This window comes from Ambystoma mexicanum, chromosome 13 (assembly GCF_040938575.1).
Source record: "Ambystoma mexicanum isolate Mex_15411 chromosome 13, UKY_AmexF1_1, whole genome shotgun sequence".
Lineage (NCBI taxonomy): Eukaryota > Metazoa > Chordata > Amphibia > Caudata > Ambystomatidae > Ambystoma > Ambystoma mexicanum.
Window position 1 is genome coordinate 547,911,248 of NC_090938.1, and position 13,059 is coordinate 547,924,306.

A 13,059-nucleotide genomic window follows, 5' to 3' on the forward strand; every position below is an offset into this window, starting at 1 on the left:
GACCACTGGATGTCGGACCTATGCACAGCATGTGATTCTAAGCAGATTAACAAACATCAGAAATACAATTACTGTATATATCGTCTGTACATGAGTGCACAGTATAACCAATAGTACGGTAGAACTGCCATTAGTGTCAAATGCTGTAACAATTGTAACCACGATCAATTAACTAAGCCGTGGTCTTTGAAAAGTACCTATAAGTAGTCCTATGTGTATTGGTTTGATGATCTAAGTATTTTAAAACATCTTGTGTAAATATAATAAAGATATATTGTATATAAATATATTGGTGTAGTTCTTCGACCTACTTCACTAACTGGGTTCAGTGTACTTACCTACAGCTCACATCTTCCTCTTATGATAAGCCTGACTGCTCTGCCACTCTACAAAGGTTCCATACGCAGTACAGACAGATACAAAGAGTTGGGGACCTGTATAACATTGGAATGGTTTTATGAAGTCTTACCTCAAGTGGTCTTTAAGAAAACTCCCCAAACGCATCTTCCTTTTAATCTCTGGTGATGTAGCAGAGTTTGTGGACCAGGACCTCAGAAACACCATGGGTGGTGGAGTAATCAAGATCACAATTGCTTGCTTCACTTTGGAATGCTACCCAAGCTCTGCAATTGCCCCCCTCCTTTGTGGCTATTCAAGCCAATGTGTCAGTCTAAGCTGGTTTTAATAGCTTTCCGATATCAAGTGCCCTGGTGGCCTGCAGCGATATTCCTCACACATTCCATAAACACTACTCTATAGAAGCTAGCTCCTGATCAAATACTCTGCTTAGCAGATCCCTTCTGAATATCATCTTTGGATAAAAGATCAGATAGTTGCCACCCCGTCTATTTCTCCAGAATCTGAAAGGAAAGCAGACCTGAGGCCTACTATTATTACCATGCATTAAGGTGAGTAGCTTGTTGATGAAAGGGGACCTTGCTGGGATCTCTGGGAAGGTTATGTGAACATAGGGGCGTTCCAAATGGTTACTCTTTTCTCACCCAAGGAGAGAAAAGTTTAAGGTCAAGTGCATATCTCCCAAAAGCCCCATAATGTTCATCGACAGGACTGTGGGAACCCCACAGTGGGGCTAATGCAAAGTACGTCTGCCACATAACGGTTGTTGGAGGATAGAGTTTGGCAGCCAGACAGCCCTCAGTCTTGAAAGAAGTCGTATGGACACGGCTGCAGCACTTGGAGTTTGTGACCATTTTAGGACAATGCAGAGCTACTCCACTACATATCCCAGGGCATTCTGCTCTCTGCTGACTGAGTGAGACGAAGGACGTTGGCCTTCTATCTTATGCCAGCCCTGAGGATTTGTGTGTGGTTCTGGAAAATATAAATTTTCCTGAAGACCCTCATTTAAAAATATGTAAGTATATAAAACGCTTCAAAGAGATGCACACAAAAACTCAAATCGGTCTGAGCCCTGGGTAAAAAGACTGAAACCTCAAATTTGATGATGTACTTGGAAGTGTAGAGCCCAGCCGGCTGTTCTAAGGGGCTTTCTTTTCATACAGGTTTTTGGCACTGGGATTCTCAAGACGTTTCTTTCACTTCACAAAGTGGGCAAGAATACTTTTTCTGTGTACTACTTCATCCTAAGAAACATACTTTAAGATCTAGTAGCTCCTTAACTAGCGTGCTTTCAAGTTTACCGTTCTTGTCTGGCGAGGTAAAGAATGAAGAAGCAGTGCTGTGTGCTGGAGTCCTGTACAACAATTATGTAAACGTCAGGGGTTTATTGCAAAACCTAGGCGACAAAGTCACTGCCCTGCCGGGTACGTCATAACAATTTTAAACAACCAAAAGGCCATCTTGCTTGGATGTGGTCACAGCACAATCATTATGGTCATTCTAGATCTCTGCAGCAAGACCATTTTGACAAGTTCACGCTTTAGGAAAGAAAATAAGCCACCTCTTTGGGCAAGATTTTTGCTGAATTTGGGGCAGACTTGAGAACCGTCTCTAAAAGAACCCAAGCAGAGGATATCTAGCACAATGTGTTACACCTAGTTGAAAATCAGCAGAATTACCACTCAGTAATTCTACTGGTGGTAATTCAGCCAAAAATCCCTATAAATGGGGTAACACTGCATTAGCACCACTTGTAATCCTGCGATACCACCACTTGGTCCAGTGGGGTTAACAGTATCCAATGTTGGCAATAATTCGGCAGAATTACCGCCAAACCCAGAATGTGCCACTCTGTCTTTGCAATCATAACCTCTGCTTCCTGATCAGTCTCCAGACAAACCATATGATCTTGGGGCCTCATACTCCTTTTGTTATGCATGTGTTCACTGAAAAGGAAAATCTAGACTTTGGACCAATAGGCTTTAGACAATTATGGTTGTGCAGGGTCTTATTTGATTTGAACTGGGCCAAGGTCTACCCATAGCCTCTTCTCCCAACCATGATCGTGGTAATTGCAAAGCAATGCATGCAGATTCCTCCCCCACTGTCAAATAACTCACATTTATCTTTTAAAATTCGTTTCAGCCTTACATTTCCTTTGCACTTAGGACACACAACTCAAATTCATAAGATGTATCATGTTTGCCATATAAGGGGCGGGACAGGAATCTTTAGAAACAAGGAAATAAAGCATCACATGAAGGGAGCCGACATGCTACCCCATCCTTTTCCCTAGGTCTCTGTGCCTCCGCCCTTCGATAGCTAATGTGGCCCAAATTAGGCATTATTGCTTTCCCTTCCACACTAGAAATTCACAGCAGCAATGTCCAGTGAAGGCATTGTCCAGTTGTGGAGCAGGTCAAGCCTTGCATCTGGGTAGCAAAAAAGGGCAGAGCATGCGGGTGAACCCTTGGGTGCAAACTCCCAACCTGCAAAAGTCAGAATTGGATCTACATGCAATAGAACTTCAGATCACAGACTGCAATGTCCTTAAAAAAACAGCATTATCCAAGGTGCTTACGGTCCGACAACGTACGCCTGTGTTGTTGGGCTTATTTTTCTGCATAACCAGGTTGGCGACAGTCGCTGTCCTACTAGGGAGCGTTCTAATGTTCTGCACGGCAAGTACTTTCACAAAGAACCAGTTCATGTTATGCTCTCAATTTTCAGGACAGTTTACAGCCCTGTGGCTCTACGACTTTTGGTTGGGATTCACGGAAACAGAAGTTTCAATTGACAATATTTATGTAGCACACACTGCAAAAACCAGTTGTGTTCAGCTGTTCTTGGAGGACTCAAGTGAGTGGTCAGGAGGGTCAATAAATCATGCAAGAGGGTGTTGGGTAGAGTTGTGGCACGGTTAAGATATTAAAAAACCCACATCCAACAGCGTGAAGAAGTAGGCTGGAAGAATGTTCACTTTCCTTATTCAAGTTAAGGGTTCACATGGCAGCACTGATGGATCAAAAGCAAACATCTTGCTTACTGGGTGTTCATATGCAGTCATGAGGCTACAGACTGACATGCCCATAGGTCCATGCACCTCAAAAATCCAACATTGGCCAAGGAATTCAAATTAAATTCAAGAATGTCTGATGGAACAAAAAAGAGGAAAGCAGCCTTTTCGCCACACTCTATGCTCATCGGCCATACATCCCAAATACGAGAAAGCTGAAGAAGACTGTAACGCCCACAAGAGAGACAGTGGCTGGGGCTGTGAAGAACTGACGGTAGTTGATGCGAAAGTACCAGATCACTGCCAGCATTGCAACAAAGATGGGAAGCATCAGGTTGCTCAAGTTGAGGGTCACACCAGCCGGTTCTGTCACAACAGCAGCAGTGTCAAGCCTGGACACTGTGCTGGCAGGCGAGACGTGGCAGTGGATGACACAGTTGTCCGTAACATTGAGAGACCTGAGAGTTCGCGTCTGGTCCTGCAGCAGCTGTCCCTGGTATATGAGCTTCAGTTGGTTCTCTTGGCCAGGAAATGATTTGCTTTGAGGGAGAAAAAAAAAAGAGACAAGGTCATTCCCTTTTGTACTGCCTGTATAATGCAATGCACTTTATTGCAAGAAAAGGAATACTTGGAAAATATCAGATCTTACTGGAAAATGTAGTTACAGTTATGTGTTCACAATTTCATGTCCCCATCTGACCCGTGCCGTTTGGTGCAGATATGTACAGATGGGGCTCCTGGTACCCTTGCCCCAACACTACCCTTTCCCCAGTGGAAAAACAGAAGACACCACTGATCTTACCAACAGGTAAACTACAAGTTAAGCAACTACTGCCCCCACCCTACTACATATACATGTTGGGATGTCTGTGCTCCCTCCACGTTCGGTTACTTCTGCTTCTAACCCAGTGGTGCAATTGTTAACACACAGGTGAAGGGGCTACAGCAGCCTTAGCAGCCAGAATCATCCTTGCTGCTACCCACACAAGTGAAAAAGTGTGGAAAGTGTAGGAAGCAGTCAGCAGTTGCAATTGTTGGATTGAAGCTCTACTTTTGTGCCCGACGAATCGGTGCTCTGCTTACCTGTCCTGCTGTAGTTGGCTTCAAAAACACCTCGTAGAGAACATGCAGAGAAAGTGCGGGAAGTGTTAGGAAGCAATTGGCAGTTAGCTGTGACTAGGGATCTGTGCTATTTCAATACTGCACAACGGATAACAACGCGGTTACTGTGCAGTGATTACACTGTCAATTTGACATATAGAAAGCGAACACTGGCAAGAAACACCAGTACGACATGGAAGGTGTAAAAAGTGCCGAGTGGTGCTTGGTGACTTGTGCCTTATTTATGTATGATTTGCGCAAGAAGGGCAAATCATGACCTTATTGCGCAAATCAGATGACGACACAGAAGGGAGTAGTGGAGTGGTATGAGCAGGTGCAAGCTCTACCCCTTCCAGTGTCTCCACCAGTGGATTGTGCAAATGGACGCTTACACCGGGAGTAATCCACCAGAAGCCCCTACAGAAGTCCCAGTGGCATCGACGAGCGGACTCAATCAGAAGAACCTACACACATCGAGTATCAGATCAACAATAATGCAAAAATTACCTCCTCCTTCAGTGTTGTAGAAAAAGAGAAGGGTATTTTAAACTCCACTGCCTCGAAACGACAATCGTAGCCGATGCAAAACTTTTTATTTTAAGCTTGGATCGATTAGGAGTATGGGATTGATTAGGCTCTTGAAGTGGCCTCGGCACTAGACATTTGGTCTCAAGACACCCCGCCAACTCTTTAAGATGAGGAATTAAGTGAATCTTCAAGCATGGTAGGGTCAACACCACGCTCTATTAAGATGGCTAAGTGTAATTCCTGCCTAAAACAATTTAATCAGGAGGAACACCAGCAGAATTAGTTGGTCCTACATGCTTTGAATTATGTACCTTCTTCCCCACCGAGGGACAACCTGCAGCCATCTGACTACACAGTGCACAGCAACCATCTACAGTCTATAAACTACCGATATGTCCACAAGTAAAATAACCGTACAAACAAACCTACTGCTATAGCACACACTACCGCCCTCCTAAGCACCCTTCCACTTGCCCATCTTCTTAGGAAGCTTCTTGTAGCACAGCCAGTCCACCCAACTGCTTATCTCGGCCTAAACTCACACCATTCTAAGCATTAAGATATCCTTCACTTACTCAACCTGGTATTAGGATAACCTGCCCTCCGCACTTACTTCTGTCACTGCACATAGAAGACCCTTGATTTTAGTCATCTACTGTGCTGTGTATGTGAATTGCAATTAAAAAGGTAAGCGAGACGCCACAATATTGCACCTACAAGTCATAAGACAACTAGTCTATCACGCTTAGAAGAGGCATTATGATAGTTTGTCCATGACGCTCAGAAGACCTTTTATGGCAACCCAGCTAGTGCGCCTAGAGGACTCTCATACGGACAACCAGATTAAACAGTCGCATGAAGAACAACGCTAGATCCGAGCCTCAAGGTACGTATAAACGCACCACTCAGTGAAAATCTGCCGCAGGCATGGCTACCCACACGCACGCACCAGAATGCAGCGACGTCCCACAACAAATTCAGTCTAGCGGGGCACATAACATTTTAAAAGGTGGCAAGCAGCAGGAGCAAAAAAAACGAAGAATATTAAAACTAAACAATCAGAGGTGCGGATCTAAAAATCTTGCCACACTAGCCTCAGCAGTGCCAACCAGGAAGAAATGGGGCTTACTGCAATCCGATAGAAAGATGCCTGTCTACGGAGACCAGGAGGAGACGAGTTTAGTAGAGATCGGTAAATATAGAAAATCAGGAGATGCAACAATTTGAATCCCGGATTTTACCGGTAATGTCTGTCCTCATGTAGAAGCCATAAAAAACAATGTGATGAGCACAAAGGAGCTTGTGAATGATTTGGGGAGAACGTTTGAGAAGGATCTAGCATTAATCCTACAGCAACAACATAAAGGAGCAGCAAACTCAGTGGCAGTGCCTATTTCAAGGGACTGAGCCAGAGGGTGACACTCAGTCCTTGGGACCTAAAAGCATTATAATGACTGAGGATCACAGATCTCCAATGGGAATTTATATTCCAATTGTAAGAGAGAAATCACATGAGAAAATTGAGCTGGCAATGCGTGGTGTGCATCAGCAACAGGCTCTGTGAAGGAGGATGATGTGGGGAGTAGAAGGTCAAATTGTAAACAGGTGTTAGCATTCTAAGAAGTGCTGGATCCTCAGATACCCATCCAAAAAGACCCTTCAGTGTGGATTCATCCTCTTCCAATTCAACAATGAGGAAGGGCTTAAACCCCTCCCCCCCTTCAGAAGGGTGGGCCACAAGGGAATAGATTGAGACTTGGATGCATTTTTAAAGAAGTGCAGCAGGTGGCAATGAATAAACAGAATATTCTCTTATAATTTGAAGAGATCTCAAATCTGTGTGCTATTTCTAAGAACATTATTGCCAGAGTAGAATTTATCGAAGATGAAAGGGTGGACTTGGTAACTTTAGACTAAAATCTAAAATAGTTGGACTATTGAGAGAGTCCAATCTTATGAGACAATTAGGATATATCCCATCACACCATACAAAGTGCCCTTAAAGCGTAACTCTGGGATATAACCCTGTGATTACTTGGAACCATCATATAAGCCAACATTACCAAAGAGCATAATCATCGAAATACATGTCGGTTCTTATGATAGATAAACCATTGTGTGAAATACTTTAATTAGAAATTTTGAAAGTCGATTCACCAAAATGACTGATTAGAAGCAAATCAGATAGAACGAGAATTAAAAACTATTAGTAAAAAACTGTATCATACCACATTACTGAGGGATATAATTCTGAGGCCGAAAATGCCAAATGCTAAGGAATGCATTTTGCTGCATATATATGTGTGGGGGGAGCATAGGTCGTAATAAAAGTGAAATGCATTAGGAAAAAAAATAAGAATAAAATTCAGCATTTTTGGCCTCCAAACATAATCACATCTATCCATAAAAAAGTAAAACAGGGAACTTGCACAACAAGGGATACTTAACTTGGTTTTAGGAGAGTTGAGCATGAGACAAAGCACCATCTGGCAATTGGAGAAATTCCTGGAGAGGTAAAGGGGGAATGGAGGGATATGGAGAAGATGTGGGCATCATCCAAAAAGAAGGTGGCAGGGGAACCAGAAGGAGGAGATTAGATAGTCACAGGAGGAGTTGTAGAGCATGGACAGAAGAGGGACCAGGACCATGTCATCAATGACACCTGCTGGGAAAGGAGTAGGACAAAAAATGCCTGTGTACCAGGAAGTAGAGAAGGGGCGCGGTCAGAGAGTTGGGGGGCGATTCAGGCGATGGCACTGCCTTGGATTCCAAGGCTTCGGAAGATTACTAGGAAAGAAGGGTGGGCAGCTGTGTCAAAGTCATCACATAGGTCCAGAAGAGGAGAGCTTGGAGTGGCGAAAAGAGGAAAGGGAGTCAGGAACATGGGTCAAAAATCATCTCAATGGAGTGACGGCTGCTGAATCAAGGTAGCAAGTGATCCTGTTGAACACTAGTCGCTCCTGGAGTTTGGAAAAGTGGGGCTGGGGAAGAGACCTACTGGCAGTGAGCAAGGCAACCAGGACCCAGAGAAGGCTCCTTAAGGATAGGTAGTGTGGTGTGTCTACCTTAAAGCATACAGGACATGTTTCAGTAATGTGGGAGAGGTTAAAAGAGGCAGGAACAAGTCACTGGTGGAAACTCTTTAATGGCTTGCAGGGTAAAGGGGTGAACCAAAGCACACAAAGTGCTAACAGTCTGGAGGATGTGTGACTGTTCACAAGATGACATGGGAGAAGAAGGAATAAGTTAAAAGAAGGTATTAAGGTTGGAAGGAAAAGTGGAAGCATGTGAAGGGTAACTAGGCGGTCACTGATCATAGAGATTTTAAAGGAGAAGTAAAAAGCAGACATTGTTAGCCCATGAACTGTAGCCTCCTCCCCCTTGGCCGAGAGAAGCTGTATGGCTTGGAGGTTAGAGAAGAATATGTAGTATTTGGATGAAAGAGAAGAGACAAGGCAAGTAGGGTAGTTTAACTCAGTATTCTGAGGAGTGCCTTTTGCATGCTGGGATAAGTGTATAGAGATTTGAAGAGGTGCAAATGCTGCATTCTCTTTGATATGAGGATGGAACTGCACCAGACAATGTCCTTTTGTGAGGTCAAGGTTGGTAATGCATTTGAATTTTCGCAATCACTCAACCAACTCATCAAATAGGGGAATGAGGGAATGGTGTTCTTTTGGCGACATGTTTTTTCAAAAGAATTTTCTATGAAGACATTACTTTGAAAACACTCATCGAAATATACAGTAGTAATATAGGGAAGAGGGGTTGGGGCCCCCTCAAAATAAAAGATTTCAATGAGTTTTTTAGAAGTAATTTCTTTGAAGAAAAGGATTTTATTTTTTTTAAACAGGTGGGGGAACCGCCAGGGGGCGCCGAGATGTGCTAAAGCATCTCCGTCTGTCTCCTCCCCAGGGCACCTGAAATAGGGGTCTAAGCCCCCCCTAACCCTATAGGAGAGGAGCCCCCCAAACCCCCACAGAGGCCGTGCAAACCTTCCAAGCACCTAGTGAGCGCACTTCCGGTGGCTGAGGTGCCAAGAGGCGTGCAGTTGGACCCTGTTTGGAGTGCTGCGGGAGCGGTGTGTGGGCCACAGCGGCTCCACCTTCCCGGGTCCACCTCTCGTCTGGAGCGGGTGCCCAGTGCTTTGGTGGTTGGGCCGGGGCCTGGCTCGGCACGTCGGCGAGAGGCCGCATTGTTGGTGGCTGATGGTGGGGCGGTGAGCCCCTGGGAGGCGGCGCCTGCGGAGAGGCCTCGGTAGACCGAACATCCCTGTGGTGGCCTGCCTCCGCTGACGCAGGATGCCAGTGGAGGCAGTTAGCCCCGGGGGGGCGTCCAGTGACTGTGCTCTTGGAGGAGGCGGGCTGCATAGGGGGCAATGGGCGCCCCCTTCTGTCCCTGGCTCAACTGGAGTGGAGGTGGAAAGCCCCTGGCTGTTCCCTGGGAGAGCCAGGGCGCAGAGCGTGTCTCTGCTCCACATGACTGAAGGTTGGTGTCTTGGGGCCCCCCACCCCCCTTCACGGGGAAACTGACTCTGATCCTCGGCGTTGCTGTGGACCACGGGTGGTGGGAGCACCTGCTTATCAGCGAAGTGGAGGAGGACTCATTGCCAAGTCTGCAGCCATTGTGGATCACTAGCTGTATCGAATCCATTTTGAGCCCCTCATGCTGCGCATCTGTAACTGAGCAAACTCATGCCCTTAGCCTAAGCTATTTGCCGGACACATTAGAATACCCTGACCCCACCAGCACCCCCCCACCCCCTCTCTCGAGTCATTGGCTACAGACGCCTTCTCCCTCTTCCAGTCTGATCTCAGGGGGAGGGAGTCTGCCCGGAACGTAAGTCAATTATTTTAGAGGTGCCTCAGCCTCTCTGGCCCTGGGCCCGCCTCTGGACTGTTTTTACCGTTGGACTTACTATCTAGGTTGGGGCCTCCTGCACATTCAAGCACTTTCATATACCCAAGGACCGGGACTTCTGGCGAGGTTGTCCTGTGAGTGACTTGGAGTGGTTTGTCTGGCGCTCTCGAGTGGGTTAGAGAGCTATCTCCCCTTATCACATCGCTTTGTGGCTGAACTGGACCCTCTTGACATTCATTGGAAAATTTGGTCGGAGATCTGCCTGTTGGATCTTGACCGAGGTTTCTTTAAAGAAAGCTAGGAGTTGGGGGGGGGGGGGGGGGAGAGAACAGAGAGTGCCTTACTGTGTGTTTCCCAGAGAAGGAATCCGTTTGAAGACCTCGACTGGTCAAGGAGACGCAGAGATGATCAAACTACAATCACGCTTTGGGGGCCTGATCGCTAGTGTTTATTTCCTGTGGCCTCCCTTAAGGCTCCTCTGAGACCCTTGGGGGCGCCAGCGGCGGCTTTTCATCCGGGCGGTCTCCTGCCCCGTTGGAAGGGGCCTGTACTGAAGGCCTCCCATCCCTCTCTGATGGAATGGGCGCAATCCCTGCAAAGGTTCCGGCACTCTTCTGTGACGTCAAGGGAAAGGTGTACTATGCAGGTTGCAGACCAGCCAGAAGCTATGGATGCCCAGTCTAGGAGCAGAGGTATGGCGGCCCTGTTGGAGGAGATACGTGGATTTAGGGCAGGCATTAGCAAAAGGCTGCACTCATTGGACAAAAAGGTAGACTCTATTGACAACCGAGTCCAAGCCCTGGAGGCCAATCAAAACTCAGTCGACCTCCTTGAAACTTTCGATATGCGGCTATCCGAGCTAGAGAGGAGAAAGTTACCCTCAAACTCGACGACTTGGAAAACAGAGCAGCGCTGCAATCTGAGGTTCTTTGGTGTTCCCGAGCAAGAAGGGGAGTCGCAGTCGGACATCGCAAGAATAGTCAAAGCGATTATAAGTAAGCTGTTCAATGAGGGGAACACCAGTGAGCCGACAATCGATAGAGCTCACAGAGCAGGTGCACTTGCCAGAGGGCATCGATCAATTCTTGCGAAATTTCACTATTACTCCGAAAAGGCCAAAATCTTGGAGCTTGCACGAAGGAAAGGCTCTAAAGTCGTGATATATCAAGATCTCTTTGCTCTCACGCTGTCGTGTCAGCGGCTACGCAGTCCCTTAAAGCTACAATCTAAAGGTGTGAGATACAGGTGGGGGTCATCCATTTTCACTTTCGATTGAAGTATACAAGTACTCCCTAGTTACGGAGGACGATATTCAGAGAGTGACTTGTGAGCTTCTTGGGGACTCCTCCTCAGGAATTGAGAGAGGGAGTGGAGGAAAGGATGTGGTGGAGTCCCGTGAGTCTAATGGATTTGCAGAAAGGCGCTGTGTTCAGGGCCACAAAGTTTAGAAGAGTGGCACCGTCCATCCCAGAGCAGTCTGTTACTTTATTTGATAATGTGTTTGCTTAGGGAGCTGAAGCAGGGCGCAGATCAGGGGATTCTTCCTAGGTTGCTTTGGGGGCACCCTGGTTTACAGATCCCAATTAGGGAGGTGTTTATGCATTTTGCTGGTCATACTGGAAGGGAAGGGGGCGGGGACAGAAGTAACTGTTGACTTATTTCTGGGTGGAGGGGGGGGGGGGGGGTGTTCAGAAAGTTGTGGGTCCAATTGTTGTTAGCCGCCCTGGTGGAGGCGGTCTTTGGTGGGCAGGTCGTGCAGCTGGTTCTATGTCGCAGGTAAGCCAGGCGCTCGGGAGAGGGGGGAGGAAGGGGTTCTTTCTTGTGGGGAATGGGTATATCTTTATCAACCGATTGGAGTCTCTGTTCACTGGGGGGTGGTTCATTTAATGGAAGACCGTGGGGAAACCAGTCAGGAGAGATCCCTCGAAGGAGCTTGTGTTCCTAGGGGTGTAGGGCTCGAACTGTGCACTCCCGATGGCTGAACTTAGTCACGCGCCGACACTGGGCCCTCTGAATGCGCGTGCCCTTAACTCTTCTTATAAGAGGTCATTAGTTGTGAAGGAGTTTAATAGATTGAAGCTGGATTTTCTCTTTCTTCCGAAACTCAATGGGTGAGGAGCGGTGAGCTGTCTCTTAAAGCCAACTCAATACAAAAGGTTTTTCATGCATATTCCCAAGCTAAAAGAGGGGTGGCGGTAGTGGTTTCCCTGAAATCGCACTTTGCCCCAAGAGCCCAACGTAGGGACCCGGAGGATCATTACATAATGGTCATGGGTGAAATTAGGGGTTCAAAGGTGACTCTAGTCTCTATATACGCTCTTAATGAAACCCATGACCTCTTTTGTTCAGAAGTGAAGCCCAAAATCATAACGTTTACCGAGGGTGCTCTCGTGGTTTGGCAATTTTAATATGGTTCTTGGCCTACTCCGCGACAGGAAGTACGATAGGGCCAGGTACAAAGGCGTTTGCCAGCTTCTTTTCAGAGTACTAATGAAGAGCTTAGAGCCCATTCGTCATTTCCTAGAATTTACTACATTTTAGTTGATAGAGCGCTCTATGAAATGATCTCCCAGGTGAAGGTGGAAGTGACCCTTTGGTCTGAGCACGACTTAGTGAAGGTTCAATTGGGAATCCCTCTGAGAGGCAGGGCCTGGGAGGTTGTCCTTTAATAGGAGATTGTTACAGGTCCAAGAGCTGGCCCAGTCCATCCTAGCTTCCATAAAATAATTCTTCGAAACCAACAACGATAGGCAAGTGGGGGTGGCAGGTGTTTGGGAGGCTTTCAAGGCCACAATTAGGGGTGTCTTCTTTGGAATGGGGGCAGCGAGGAAGCGGGAGAGGGGTAGGGAGGAGAAACTTCTTAGAGATAAAATCAAGGCTATTCAACCAGGAGGCAAATTAAAGTCCCATGTGTTCCTGGGTAGGTGGGCCGAGTTCCAGCAACTTAAGGCAAAACTTGCTGCTCCCCTAGTTGAGCAAACGGAGAGGAAATGATCCTTTTGCTTAAAGTACATGGAGAAGGCGGATAAAATCTTAGCCTGGAGGCTACGAGAGCTTATGAATAGTAGGAGGGAGGACTTGCTGGTTCGTCTGGACGGCGCGTGCTGCAAAGATGACTCTGGGATAGCAGAGCAATTTTGTTTATATTATGAGTGTCTGTATAGGACAGAATATATCGGGGATGGAGCAGATAA

The 13,059-nt window shown here is 46.6% G+C and overlaps 1 protein-coding gene across 2 annotated transcripts in view; it reads right to left on the bottom strand.

Annotated features, from left to right (window-relative positions):
* Positions 1–1,725: 1,725 nt before the first annotated feature.
* Positions 1,726–13,059, bottom strand: part of TMUB2 (transmembrane and ubiquitin like domain containing 2) — a 53,457-nt gene continuing 42,123 nt past the window's right edge. For both annotated transcript variants that reach the window (XM_069634312.1, XM_069634313.1), the window contains exon 3: positions 1,726–3,915. In XM_069634312.1, the coding sequence (XP_069490413.1) occupies positions 3,561–3,915 (355 nt within the window). In that variant the 3' untranslated portion in view covers positions 1,726–3,560. The remainder of the gene's footprint in view (positions 3,916–13,059) is intronic.